At 41.1% G+C, this 15,077-nt stretch overlaps 1 protein-coding gene across 1 annotated transcript; it reads right to left on the bottom strand.

The window, feature by feature from the left end:
• Positions 1–13,343: 13,343 nt before the first annotated feature.
• On the bottom strand, positions 13,344–14,247 carry LOC115895482 (60S ribosomal protein L8-like). Its single transcript, XM_030925868.1, is given in 2 exon segments — positions 13,344–14,028; positions 14,030–14,247. Coding segments are annotated over 2 exon segments (774 nt in total). The 5' UTR covers positions 14,186–14,247; the 3' UTR covers positions 13,344–13,410.
• Between the last annotated feature and the right edge of the window lie 830 nt (positions 14,248–15,077).

The following is a 15,077-nucleotide window of genomic DNA, read 5'->3' as shown; positions in this document are numbered from 1 at the left end:
AATGTCAAGAGTAAAAGTAAAGTGAAATCAACAAAGAAACTTTCAAAATATTTCAATCTACCATTTTCAGGAAAGAGAACACTATTAAATAGATATGTGATGTAATCCTTTATAGTCACTCTCCTTTCCAGAAAAATGAAATAATTGCCAAGCAACTGCTGGGTCAACTGTTGTCTGAGGGACATTCTAGATTTCTTTCCTATAAAGGAATGCTAAGTTAAGCATGGTTTGGACTTACACACAAATGCTTTAGATCATGGTGAATTTCTTCAGTATCTCAACTCTTAAAAACAGAAAAAACCAATGAGCTAATCAACTATTAAGTAAGTAATTTACCTAAAAAGTTATGCTACAAAAACTTGCAGTTAGAAAAGTCACTCGAGTCTTTATTATTTTTTTAGTTTTTTTAATTTTTAGTTTTTTGAGACAGAGTCTTGCTCTGTTGCCCAGGCTGGAGTGCAGTGGCATGATCTTGGCTCACTGCAACCTCCACCTCCTGGGTTCAGGTGATTCTCCTGCCTCTGCCTCCTGAGTAGCTGGGATTACAGATGCACACCACCATGCCTGGCTAATTTTTGTACTTTTAGGAGAGATGGGGTTTCACCATGTCAGTCAGGCTGGTCTCGAACTCCTGACTTTGTGATCTACCCGCCTTGGCCTCCCAAAGTGCTGGGATTACAGGCGTGAGCCACCAAGAAATAGAAGTCAGACAAATTGCTAACTGACTGTGGCAGGAATAGACCATATATGCTGAGAATCCTAGCTAGGCTGGCTGAGGGATTCTCCTAGGAGTTCCTTTGCAGTTTTGCAGCACATACCCAGGACTGTGCAGAGGAGGGAGGGTTGTGCCAGCTGCTTACACCATGTGAGCAGCAAACATGAAGCCAGGCTTCCCATAACAGAGGCAGAGGGGTTGGGACATCTGGTGGTGAGAAAGAAGTTTGGACAGCTCAGGTCCGAATGGCCAGTGATTCTACCTGCACCTGGGAGGTCCTCACTTCACATGGGTGTTACCAACCACAGTTGTGCATCATCTTAGGGAGCTGTGGGGGCCTGGAAAGTCAGATCTCTGGGCACGTGCTGTGTTATCTCTTGCTTTATTGTCATAGTCTCTGGATGTCTTCAAATCAATTGCAATTAAAAAAGAAAACAACTTTGTATCTTTCGGCTGTATCTGTCAGCATCTTTCCATCAGCCACATCACTGCCCGAACATGACAGCTATGCAGTTATCATATAGGGCAGTGCTACACTTGAGAGTCATTTGGGAGGCTTTAAAAACCAGTGCCAGGGCCCAAACTGCAGAGATACTAGCTTAATCAAGGGGGCCCAGTTGATTATAATGATCAGAACCACTGACAAAACCATACACCTTTCACTGTTTTACTGTTCTTTTTTAGCATTGTGTAGACACGGTCCCAATGCATAATTCCCACCCACCTCACCCCCACCCCCATGCCCCCCCAAAATTTTAAATATCTGTTACCTACCATTGGTACATTACCCATCTGGTAAACCTCTCAGTTACATTTAATGCACACAAAGTAAGGTTATCGAATATTTTATCCTGTGTGACCTAGTTTTAAGAGGTACATAAGAAAATACTTTTTCTCTGAAGGCCTTGCATTGTAATAAAATATACAGAAAAAATAACATGTAGTTTTCATAAAAATTGATTTAATTGGTAATTTTAAGAAGGGTAATTTAACTTTTAATTATGTCACCCTAAATTCCTAAGATTGTGTATCTTCCAGCTTCAGACTAGGCAATATCATTTTTCCTTCACCAACCTTTTAGAAGGCAGACTAAAAAGCTGGCTTTTTAAATTGTTTGCTCCTCTCACTGTGAATTTAAGCAGCCTGTGGCAGTACTGAAGCCTTAATCTAGTCCAGCAGTGAATACTAAGGATGAAGATTTGATCAAGTTGGAAAACCACTTTCACACAGCCCTATTTCTTCTGAAATTAAACAACCAGGAAATGATGTTGAGCTACATAAGATTTCCAAGACAAAACTATTGAAATTGTAATAGGAAACATCCGGAAAATAAGGAGAAAATTATCTTTCTTGCAAGAATTAATAAAAATCTTGTTAAGAGACTACAAGGCAATGCCTTATGAGCAACTACTAAGTATACAGAATTAATCAATCCACACTGGGTACATTGAGAATATGCAATTTATTAGTTGTTATATCTCTAAAACTGACTCAGCTTTTGGTTTCTCTAATGTTAAAGTAAAAATACAGCTCAAAATTCTGGGCAATGACTTCTGGGCAAATGGTTATAACTTGCTCTGTAAAGAGAACCAGCCTAATTGTTTAAGATCCAATACCCTCCATTGAAAGAAATGCTTTGTTTCCAAGAGAATCCCTGGAGCTAAAGCAGAGAATTGACAACTGTCCATGTTAAAGTAAGTGCAGAAGGAAAGATTCCACTTCGTCTCCTTCAAGAGATTTATATGTAGCCCTGGAAGAAAGCTTAGCAGGAGAAACAGATTCCACACTGACTGCTCCTCCATCAGTCTGGGCTGTGCACACCCTCCCCAGAAGCCAGGAATAAACTGTCTCCTGGAGAGCCTTCCATTTTCCAGTCCTTTCTCGTGCCATCCTCTCAGCAGGCAGGGGCTCCTGCACATCCTCTCCACCTTGAGGTCTATTCTGGGGGCCATTTCATGTGCCATGTCTTTTGGGAATATTTCCTGGCAAAAGGCATCTGTTGTTTATTTGGTATCTGATGTGTCCACTTCTGCAATAATTGTGTGAAAGCTCAGAGAGTAGGATGCTTCCCACCCCAGCACCTCAAGCAGTGCCTTCCCCATCAGTAAGTGTTTGATACATACTACATACTTGATTTTTTTTAAAGGCAACTGTAGTAAATTTACTGACTGATTCTCCATTTCAGAATTCCTGGACATGTGCTTATTTTCCTTAACTGTTCACCAAAAAATGTCTAAATCGCTGCTGCTTAAGCAGGTCCATGGGGATCATGGAATACTCCTGAGGGGGATCTGTAATCCTCCAAAAATTGTATATAAATTTAATGTATATTCCAGTATGTGGCTCCCATCCTCCACTCTATCCCCACATCCTCTGGGGAATCTTTACAACTGTTTTTAAGTCTATAAGGTCACTGTAATCCAAAAAGCAATCTAAAATTCACTGCTCTAAATGTATTTGTGTATAAACAATGAGGTACAAGAGCTTCCGGAGACGGTTCAACAATGGAATGAGCCACCTCACATAGTGTCCATCCTCTGAATATTTCAAAAGAACAATTCTCTGTTTGGATTGGTCCAGACAACCACTTACCTGAAGGCCAGAATGAGCCACAGGACTTCTTAGAATCTTAGATTACTGAAGGTAGAAGTGTTCCTAGCGACACATCAGAGGGCATGGCAGAACACGGATTTCTGGGTCCCACCCCTACAGTCTATGCTTCTGCAGGTCCTGAGGCCCAGGATTGGATTTCTAACAAACCCCAGGTAAGGCTGATGTGCTGCTCAGTGGACCATGCTTTGAGAACCACTTATCTAACCTTATTTCCCATATTGCAAAAGTAGACTGAGGCCTTCAGAAGCTGGGTGTGACCCACCCAAAGTAACAGCTAAGTAGGATGCCCAGGGTCTAACCACATTATGATTAGCAGGGTCGCTTTAAGCAGGTCTCCTGTGAGTTTCTGAAACTTGCAGATAACCACCAAGACACAAAAATGTGTCTCAGCCGCAGACACTCATACTTGTTGGCAATACTAGTTTTACCTGATATTGCTGAGGTTAGAAAGAGAAAAGAATCCTCCCTTATGGCTGCTTATCCCCAACAAAGTTGAGAAACATTTTTTGTTGTTTTTCTTTTTCTTCCTCTAAATGATAAACATCTTGTGGCAGTTTTATTCCTGTGGCTAAAATGTTCTTTTAAAATAAAAACATTACATCATCCTTCTGACAATGCAATAAGAAGATTCTTTCCGTGAGGTCATTTTCATAGTGTTTTAATATGAGGTATTTTTCCATAAGCCTTTTAAATACATTTTTAAAATTATTTTTAAGGAGTTATTTTCCAGCATTTTGAAATCTCCTCTCCCAGCTCTCTGCATAACTAATCAAGATGATAGATAAAAGCATAGTCTATCCCAGCTACTCAGGAGGCTGAGGCAGGAGGATTGCTTTGAGTCTAGGAGTTCAAGGCCAGCCTGGGCAACTCTGTGAGACCCCCCATCTCTGAAAACAAGGAAAAGGAAGAAAAGGAATAGTCTACAAGATTTGGCTTGGACCAAATTGTTTCACACTCTTGTCTCACCTCAATCCGGGTCTAGCTTCAATCTACCATTTGTTCCTCATCTCCCCTTCATGCCACCAGACCCTCCTCAAGTGCCTTTTGGTTTTTGCACATTAGTCATTCTGCTTCTTAGATCAGTGACCCTTATTCTGGATCTGTCTCATAACCTCAGATTTTTCCAACCCGGAATATCCAAATTCATCTCCCTATGATATGACTTGGCTTCAGGACCCTCCCTTAGGTGTGGCCTCCAGTGTCCTGCTCAGATCTGACTACATCCCTTTAGTGCATTACATTACAATGTATTCATCCGAAAATTCTGAGGTTTTACAATGTATTTGTAAAACCTTCTCAGAATTTCTGGATTTTTATTTTCTCCCAATCCCATGGTACCTGTACTATACTGTTTATTTTAGGAAAATTTGCAATTATTCGTTATACATTAAACGAACTCTGTAAGACATGAATATACAATATAAAACTTACCTTTGTTCTATTTTGTTACAATAACCACTATAAATGGTTCTCTAAGGGTAGTGAATTCTGCATTTAGAAAGATTGTGCAAATCCTACAAATCAGCCTCATTCTGGAAGGAAAGGGCAGAAGTCATATAACCTAGGAAAGAGATGGATCCTGTCTTGTCAATTTATAGTATCACTGTCTTCCACACAGTCTTACTCCTACACACCCCCAAGTGGAGTGTGACTTCATTTTCCAAATCTGGAAGCTGCTCAAGACCAGGAGAGTAGCACCAGCCATGGAAACCACAGCAGCAGCAGCAGCTCATCACCACGGGCATCTCTACCACTTATTTAAGTCCCCTCTCTGTGCCAGATCCTGCATGCACAATGTTTCTAATTCCTGTCGCAGTTCTGTCAAAGATGAAGTCACTTCCCGGGGCTTCAAATCTGGGAAATAAAAGAGCTGAGACTTGAAAGTAGGCCTCAATTTCCTTCCCCAGCAGCTCTCAAACTGAGGCCCAGGAACCCCTGGGGGTTCCTTGAAACCCTTACTTGAACCAGCAAGGTCAAAGAACTGCCCAAAAAGACTAATTAAGATACTCTTCCCTTTTCCAGCAACGTTTCTGAGTGAAGTTGGATTTTCTGTGCATTTTCTTACTATACTACAAAACAGTGTATCGTAACAGATTGAATGCAGAAGTAGATGAGAATACACTTGTCTTCATTAAGTCAAGACATTAAAGAGACTTATAAAAATGTAAAACAATGCCATTCTACTCATTAAATTGTCCTATTTTGGAAAATATAATGACTTTTCATAAAAGTATGTCATTCATTTATCTTAACATGTAATGGTTTACTCATGTTATTTTTAAATGAATAAATATTTTAAAATATTATTAGTTTTCATGTTCAAAATGGTAAATATCGATAGGTATAGTCTACCTAAGCAAAAGTTATTTGTGGATCCCCAGTAGTGAAAAAGGATGTCAACCCTCAAAACTTTGAGAACCTCCATATTAGATAATACAGTATTAGAATTCAACATCAGATAATACTCCATTGACTCATTGTATCACCTGCATTCCAGAAGGAAGGCTCTCATTGCTGGAGAAGAAGAGGCAGAAAAGCAGACGTCCTTGCTTTTAGAATTCTGCCTTGTCAATTAACACTATCACTGCCTTGTTGCAGCCATTCTCACTAGTATACCATGTATGTGGCCTTAACTAAATGCACCAGGGAATATAGGATCATTAAAAATACACTTGTGTTCATTCTCTTCAGTTAAACTGAAAGTTTCTTGAGGACACAGACAGCATCAACTCCGCTGGAATCTAGCACATTTTGAATCTTGAAGAACAGTGATTAACAGGAGAAGGAAAGAAGAGTTCATGCCATGAGGATTTTGGAAGTTTGACATGCAGAATATGATGCAGAAGAACAAAGATGTATTATGGAGAACAAACAAACATGTATTATGGAGAACACAGAGATCTGAGTTCAAATCCCGACATAACCTAGATAAATCATTTGATTTTTCCAAGTGTCAGTTTCCTAATCTAGATCTCAGGAGTTCCTAATTCACGTTAGGAGAAATAAATGCATCATGTATGCACAACACCTGTCCTGAGGTAGGCACACAGGAAATATTATCCCCATTGTAATGGCAATGGGCCAAAGTGAGAGCAAACTCTTCACATCAGAAAATCCAAATATTTGAGGGGACACATTTCTTAAGGAAACGTCTCAATTCTCAGTAACCCTTGGCTGTTGATGTCATCATCAAGGTAAGGCATTTTCCTATTTATGCACCTCAGAGTAGTATTTAGTCCCTGATATGGTTTAGATCTGTGTCCCCACCCAAATCTCATGTCAAATTGTAATCCCCAACATTGGAGGTGGGGCCTAGTAGGAGGTGACTGGATCATGCATTTGTTTCTCATGAGTGGTTTAGCATCATCCCCTTGGTGCTGTTCTTGTGATAGTGAATGAGCTCTCACAGCCCTGGTTGTTTGAAAGTATGTTGCACATTCCCCCTTGCTCTATCTCTTGCTCCTGCTTTTGCCATGTGACTGTACCTGCTCCTGCTTTGCCTTCTGCCATGATTGTAAGTTTCCTGAGGCTCCCGAGAAGCCTAGCAGAAGCCACTATGCTTCCTGTACAGCCTGCAGAATGATGAGCCAATTAAATTCCTTTTCTTTACAATTTACCTAGTCTCAGGTATTTCTTTATAGCACTGCATGGATTAATAGTCACTTAGAGACATATTTATATTCTCTTCCTGGAACTCACTGGCAACAGATATAAGCACTAGAAACTCTCCTCTATAAGAAAAAAATATTTAAAAATTGAATACCATGATACAGTGATATTTCCAAAGTTGGAAAAAGTTATACCATCAACTGTAGTACAACTCCACTTAGTGGCTGCTAAATAAACATTCTGAATCTTAAGGCTGAATTCAATATAACAATTTTCAAAATGTAGTTAGATGATGTTCTTAAAATTACTAAATAAAATTATTAATCTAAAATTTAAGCACCTATTTACAAAAAGAAAGAAAAAAATGTCAGGCAGTAACTTTCTTAAGTTTACCAAGGGTTGAGGCACTGCAAACTGTGTCATTTAAGATTCTTCTCTTGTTATACCACTAGAAAATTGGATCTAAATTCATTTGCCACAGGAAAACATTTTATGTTTACAACCTAAAATTGTATTTGGATACATAAGAGGTATAATTTTGCCTTTTTAAAAAGTAGACAAAAGTAAGAATCTGTGGAGAAATGAGGGAATCAGAAGGAAAGTCTGTATGTCTCCAAATCACATGAATGATCTCAACCATAAACGCACTTTATAAAATATCAATGTATTTTGCTTTACAGTCTCATCATAAAAAAAGAGTATATTCAGCTAATTTTTGCCCCTTCTATGTTACTTACATCCATATTATTTTTTAACCTAAAACTTACACTAGGTGGAGCCCCTTGTCCAAGATTGGGAGAGATTTAAAAAAGCAAAGGGAAGAAAAAAACATTACAATTACAATCAAAACCAAAAAAGGCACTCATTCTTTCGTTTTAAAAATATATCCTTAAAATCTACAGTACCACCAAAACCAATGTTCTTTCTAAGCATTAAAACCATTAAAATGAATACAGAGTACCATTAACGTTTACTACAGAGAAGAACTAGTTGCCAAGCTGCCGCTGCAGAGTCAAGAGCTAGAAGGCTCTGAATTCCACTGCAAACATTAAATTTCACTTGGGGCGGAGGCGTAAAAGGGATGGAAGAAAAAATCTTCTCTGGATACTTCTAAAAATGTTTTAACCATGTTAATGCACTCCTACTCTAAAGGGCACACGGTACTCAGATAATTCACCGCATTCCAATTAGAGATACATTGTTTAAAACAAAACAAAACAAAACAAAACAAACAAACAAAAAAAACCTCCTAAAAAGCACCAGAGCACTAACAAAGGGCAAAATACCCAAAATACATGGATACATGGATATTTTACTCTTTGCTTTCCATGATTCAGACATATAGGAATATGCAGGCATTTGAAGACATTGGGAGGGGAAGGGCTTCTGAACTGAACAAACCACATGTTCAATTATGGTTAAGCAGGACTTGCAGTTAAAAATAGGCTCTAACTCTTGAGACTCTTAATGGAGTGTAACTAGAGAAGGAGATAAGGCTTCAGAGATAACACCATCCAACTTAGGTGATCAGTCATTGCTGCAGGATAAAACCACCACTACCTCCCTCCAATGCTGCTAAGTTGGCTCCCCCTGTGCTATCTGAGGTCTGGCTTTCCAACCCAACCCGCTGGAAATGCGAAGTTCAGACCAGGGGCAAGAACTCTTGCCCCGTGCTTCTGCTGACACAGCCCGCAGCGATCTGTCAGTTCACTGTGTAAAAAAAACTTGTAGTGTGTGTTGTTGTATTTTTACCTTCAGATTTCCACAAAATCTTGGTCCAGGCAAGACAAAGTTCTGCTGACAGCTGAATTGCGCAGCAGAGTAACCTTTGAACAAGTACGAATCATTGACCTCACATAAATTTCCCCCAGAAAGTCCAAGAAACTGGTTGTATCAGGGGTGAGATAAGCATGAAGGCAGTTGGAACTATCCCAGAAATCCAGTTCCATTCTTAAGTAGGTATTTACATCTGTTACACGAAAACGATGATGAAAAACCAGTTTTCTCTGATGTTTCCCTCATCCTTTCCATATGCAAGCTGAATGTTTTTCCTTTGCAAACTAATTACTAAATCAAATTGTAACTCCGTTGTCATAAATGATTTATAAAAGCAAAACTAACAGGGACAAAGAAGAATAGCACTTTGGAATGGTTGATCTTCTTTGATGACAGAGGTGATTTTCTGAAAAGAAATGAAGCTAGCAGAGAGGACCTGTGGCTTCAGGTTCTCCAGCCATTTATTGCCTAAAATAAAGACTGGACGAATTAAACACATCATGTTAAGTAGGATTTTTCAATGCCTGACGGCAGCTTTCATATAAAATTGGTCCTTAAACTCTGTATATTTTCAAACCAAGTTCTCATTTTGATGGTAAAGCAGTTTGAGCTTCTGCTACAATAACATCAAGTGTTTCAATTAGTTTTTCAAATGGGGTGTGGGGGAACTAGCAGCCCGTCCTGTAGAATACACACTAACACATTTTCCCCTAAATGCTGCACGTTTGCCATCCCTCCTGCCAGTATTAATCACAGCAAAGCTTATATTCAAATTGTTCCCCTAAAAGATGAAGCTGAGCACCTTGCACCTACTTGTGGCACAACACCAGGGAGGTGATGCTAATCCACTTAGAAGGATCAATGGGACTCAACAGATTTACAGTCCTTCTGTCTTCTTCTCTCACACATTGATTGATTGACTGAGACAGGTTTCATTCTGTTGCCCAGGCTGGTATGCATCATAGCTCACTGTAGCCTCAAAATCCTGGGCTCAAGCAATCTTCCCATCTCAGCCTCCTGAGTAGCTGGGACTACAGGCATGTGCCACCATGCCCGGCTAACTTTTTCTTTCCCCTGTAAAGACAAGGACTCACTTTGTTGCCTAGGCAGGTCTTGACCTCATGGCCTCAAGCAATCCTCCTGCCTCAGCCTCTCAAAGTGCTGGGATTACAGGCATGAGCCACTGGACTTCACCTCACCTCCTCTCTTGATCCTTAGGGTAACAAGTTCAGAAGAGGAGGACAGGTAACTGATGTTTAAAGATTTTTAAATATAGGACTTTAGGACTGACAGGAAAACGGTTGATAAGGAAAGCTACAGACTAAAATAGATTTTAGAATAAACTTCTCTAGCTAAGAATCTCATTCTCTATATGCCAGGGAAGAAAGAACTTCATGAATCAATTGTTTTTCATTTTGCTGACACTTAGTATTGGTCCTAAGAACAATTTCTTTCTAAGCAAAGTAATGTTTAACTACTTCCCTATCATCAACACTGCCTCATAAGCATAATTTAGAACCTTGCTATTGTAATTCAGTATGCTTCAGGTTTTTTTCCTTTTCATTAAACCTTTGAAAGGGAAACATAACGTCTTATTCATCAGGACTGTTATCATCTGAGCAATAATTGAAGATAAGGTAGAAAAAACAAAGGACGTGCATATACCTAGGAGTCATTTAAAGGAAGGGGAGCCTCTCTACGTGAAAGGAAAATGAACAAAGGCACTTTCTTTTGGACAGGGTGGAAATGAGCTAGGCCCCGCCTCCAACCCAAATCATGGGAGGTTCTTAGAGGACAAGGTCAGAAGGCAAGACTTGGATAAGACGGCAGGCCCAGCCCTGGAACGGAAGCATGTTCCTGTGTTTTGGAACCTTGCTCACCTATAGGAACCAAACCTGCAAGTCTTGCTGGTCATTGTACTTTTAGTCTGGGAGTGGAATAAAGAGGAAAAGTGATAATTCTGATTTTGTTGGCAACTACAGGTTTTGCCAGGAGTGCCTCTCCTTTCAATGCATATAAGTCAGCAGTTGCAGGAGCTATAAAATTTGAAGAAGGCTGGGCATGGTGGCTCACGCCTGATCTCAGCACCTTGGGAGGTCAAGGCAGGAGGATTACTTGACCCTAGGAGTTTGAGACCAGCCTGGGCAACATAGTGAGACCCCATATCTATAAAAAGAAAAAAATAGCCTGGCGTGGTGGTACATGCTTGTAGTCCTAGTTACTTGGGAGGCTGAGATGGGAGGATGGATTGAGCCCAGGAGGCTGAGGCTGCAGTGAACTATGATCAATGAGGCCACTGCATTCCAGCCTGGGTAACAAAGTGAGGCCTTGTCTCCAAAAAAAAAAAAAAAAAAAAAAAAAAAAGTGGAACGAGATATTATTTGGGGCAGAAAAGAAAAAGCTAACATTTCCTGGAAGGGTCAAACTCAAATCTTGGGAGGTTCAAAGCTTAGCTCATTTGACATCTCCTTCCAGAAGAGTGTCCACACACACACACATGCACACACAAATACACAGACATACACGTACATATACATGCATACACATGCTCACACACACACATAAATACACATGTACTTTCCACTCAGCCAAGTTAGATTTAATACATCTTTTCTCTAGTATACTCTGCTTGTAATAGTATTAGAATCATTCATTCTGCTTTGTATTATGATCAATAGTTTAAATGTCCTTATCCAACAATGGCTTGAAATCTCCTTGGTATTTGACTTACTCTTTTTTTTAATGATCCCATACCAGCTACTATGGTGCTGTGCACATTTTGGGTACTCAATAAATGTTTACAGAATAAGTAGCAGAAATTTAAACATTTGGCATTTGCTGCTTTTAGAGTTGGAAGACTTCATTAAAATTTCAGGGGTCTTTAAAAGTCATACCTTTTTATTCATAGAGAAATCCATTGTATTAAAAACCATTTCTTTCTCTTTTTTTTTTTTTTTTTTTTTTTTTTTTTTGACAGAGTCTTGCTCTGTCACCCAGGCTGGAGTGCAGTGGCACAATCTTGGCTCACTGCAACCTCCGCCTTCCAAGTTCAAGTGATTCTTGTGTCTCAGCCACCCGAGTAGCTGGGATTACAGGTGCGCACCACCACGCCCGGCTAATTTTTGTATTTTTAGTAGAGAAGGGGTTTCACCATGTTGGCCAGGCTGGTCTCGAACTTCTGGCCTCAAGTGATCCGCCCACCTTGGCCTCCCAAAGTACTGGGATTATAGTCATGAGTTACTGTGCTCCGCCTTAAAAACCATTTCTATTAATAGAGCAGATTAAAATGGCCCATGTTTCATTTCCTGTCCTTATCCCCTAATTTCCCAAAGTCACAGGCATTTTGCTTTTTTCAGTTAATTTCACAAAAAAAGTTATGCCCTATGGTGGACACTATGATATACCTCCCAGATCCCCTTACAGGAATAAAGGATTGATAATCCTGTAGCTGCTAAAAGTGCTGCCAGCAGGTGGCCCTTAGCTGTCAACCATCTGTGGGGACTGCCTCTGCAGAAGACAACTGCTTACCCCAGGTCACACCCCCTCCCGGGGAAGGCCAGCATCCAAAATGACCAGTCTCTGTGGGGGAATAAATGCTCCGAACCTTACTCTAATCGGAAACAACCTGGAAGTAATCCCCACTCTGGTGCTCCCCAGGTAGGGGAGGTTGAGGCCTCTGCTGGGACTACAACCAGCCCAACTTCTCCCTCTGCCCAGTCCTGCTTTCTTCCTTAGTGATGAGCTTAATCAACACTTTGGCCACCCATGTTCATCTCACAGTCGACATCTTAAGAAACACAATCCATGAGAGCCTACCAAATGTCAAGTGTTAGGTACACAGACATCACTAAGAGATGAGGTCCCAGTTCTTTCTGATTTTATTTTACTTTTTTTTTTTTAGATGGAGTCTGCTGCCCAGGCTGGAGCGCAGTGGTGCAATCATGGCTCACTGCAGCCTAAATCTCCCAGGTTCAAGCAATACTACTGCCCCAGCCTCCCAAGCAGCTGGGACTAAAAGCACACACCACCACACCTGGCTAATGTTTATTTTATTTTATTTTTAGTAGTTATTTTTAATTTTTAGTATTTTCATTTGTATTTTTTATTTTTAGGTCTCACTATGTTGCCCAGGCTGGTCTCAAACTCCTGGACTCAAGTGATCTCCCACCTTGGCCTTCCAAAGTGCTAGGATTACAAGGTGTGAGACACTATGTCCAGCCTCTTTCTGATTTTAGAAAACAATGAAGGCAGGTAATACCAGTAAATTCATCACTCTCATATAATATGCAAAATTGTGGGAGAAAGGCACACGCTGGATGCTGTAAGAGTCCCAGGAGGGGCTGGGGAGCAGGAGGTTATCAGGACTGACTTCTTGTAGGAGCTGTGTGTAAAAGACAAGCTAGGCAAAGACAAAGGAAGGAGTTGGAGGCAGAGGAAAGAGGATGAGAAAAATCACAGATGCTTGAGGCTTCCAGTGCCGCTAATGGCAGGACACACCAATGGGCACGTGGGAGTGACAAGGAGGGGATGAAAGTGACAGCAAAAGTGAAAATGACAGATGCATCCGGTAGGCAGTAATAGCATCAGGGAATAACTTGCACTTCATCCTATGGAGCTTGGTTCTTGGCCATTTTTTTTTTTTTTTTTTTTTTTTTTTTTTGGTGGCATAAAGACAAACTTTATTGAGGCTCTCAGCACTAGTTTTCTTTCTCCTGCACAGTCTTGGTTCCCCGGAGACGTCCAGTCCGGCGGGCAGCAATGAGACCCACTTTGCGGCCAGCAGGGGCATCTCTGCGGATGGTAGAGGGCTTGCCGATGTGCTGGTGGTTGCCACCTCCGAAAGGATGCTCCACAGGATTCATGGCCACACCCCGTACTCGTGGCCAGCAGTTCCTCTTTGCCTTATATTTGTGGTAGGCCCGGCCAGCCTTCAAGATGGGTTTGTCAATTCGGCCACCTCCAGCCACCACACCAACCACAGCTCTGTTGGCTGAGGAGATAACCTTCTTGGAACCGGAGGGCAGCTTCACACGGGTTTTCTTGGTCTCAGGGTTGTGGGAGATAACGGTGGCATAGTTCCCTGATGCCCGGGCCAGCTTGCCACGGTCTCCAGGCTTCTCCTCCAGGCAGCACACGATCGTACCCTCAGGCATGGTGCCCACAGGGAGCACATTGCCAATGTTGAGCTGGGCCTTCTTGCCGCAATACACAAACTGTCCCGTGTGAATGCCCTCGGCGGCAATGAACAGCTCCGTCCGCTTCTTAAACCGGTACGGATCCCGGAAGACCACCTTGGCGAGCGGCGCGCCGCGGCCCCGGGTCGTGGATGATGTCCTTCACGATGCCCTTGATATAGCCGTGCCGCTCGGCGAAATCCACGGCGCGCAGGCGCGCAGCGCCCTTACGGTGCTTCACGTGCGCGCGAAACACAGACCCGGCGCCCTTCCTCTGTCCACGGATCACACGGCCCATGACGACGGGTCCAGCTTACTAGCGCTGCCGAAAGAGGAAACGCGACGTCCGCGAGCCGCCTTATCTTGGCCATTTTTTTTAACACTGAGACATAAGGCCAATGACTTTTCCATGTAACATATACTTCCAGATTTTTCCAAATCCTCACCTCCACCAAAATAATTTGGGAAAATAAAGCAAAGAGCAGCAACACAGACATTTTGGGAGGGCAGGTGATATATTGATAACATCTTTATATAAGCATGTGAGTAATGATATCTATTAAACATGAAATCATCTGTTTTAGAAGAAAAATTATCAGCACATAAAATTTTTTGAACATCTCATTCTATTTTGAAAACAAAAATCATTCTTTTTGTTTAGGTCTCCATTACATAGATAATATTAAAAGGCAAACAATCATGTACTATTGATGAGTATACATGTTACTTATTATTATTGAAATAAATGAAATGTATAGACTTTAACCCTTTATTCGTTATGACTTATCTTCTTGCACATTTTAATTTTAGTATGATTTTTCTATTTATTTGGTTGTCATAACTATTTGTCATCATAAGTAAGAATGCTCATAGCATCATTAATACAATATAAATATTTGAGCTTTCTTCATCTATCCTTGCCTTCCTTCTTATCTAGAAATTGTCCATCAGTAAAATTACATAGACAAAATTAATAACTATAGAAATCTTAACTCACAAGTACTAGAGAAGCTCTTGAGAACCTCAGTTATTAGCTGTGTACCAGAAACCATTAGGAAATGGGATAAATAAGCAAGGCTGATGAATTTACACAGTCCCCAGCACCCGCTCAGCCATGGCATCATTCTCTCTCTCTCTTTCTCTCTCTCTCTCTCTCTCTCTCCCCCTCTCTCTCTCTCCCTCTCCCTCCC

This window comes from Rhinopithecus roxellana, chromosome 21, assembly GCF_007565055.1.
Source record: "Rhinopithecus roxellana isolate Shanxi Qingling chromosome 21, ASM756505v1, whole genome shotgun sequence".
Taxonomy (NCBI): Eukaryota; Metazoa; Chordata; class Mammalia; order Primates; family Cercopithecidae; genus Rhinopithecus; species Rhinopithecus roxellana.
Note: the sequence above shows the minus strand (reverse complement) of the source record. Positions and strands in the feature narration are given on the sequence as shown.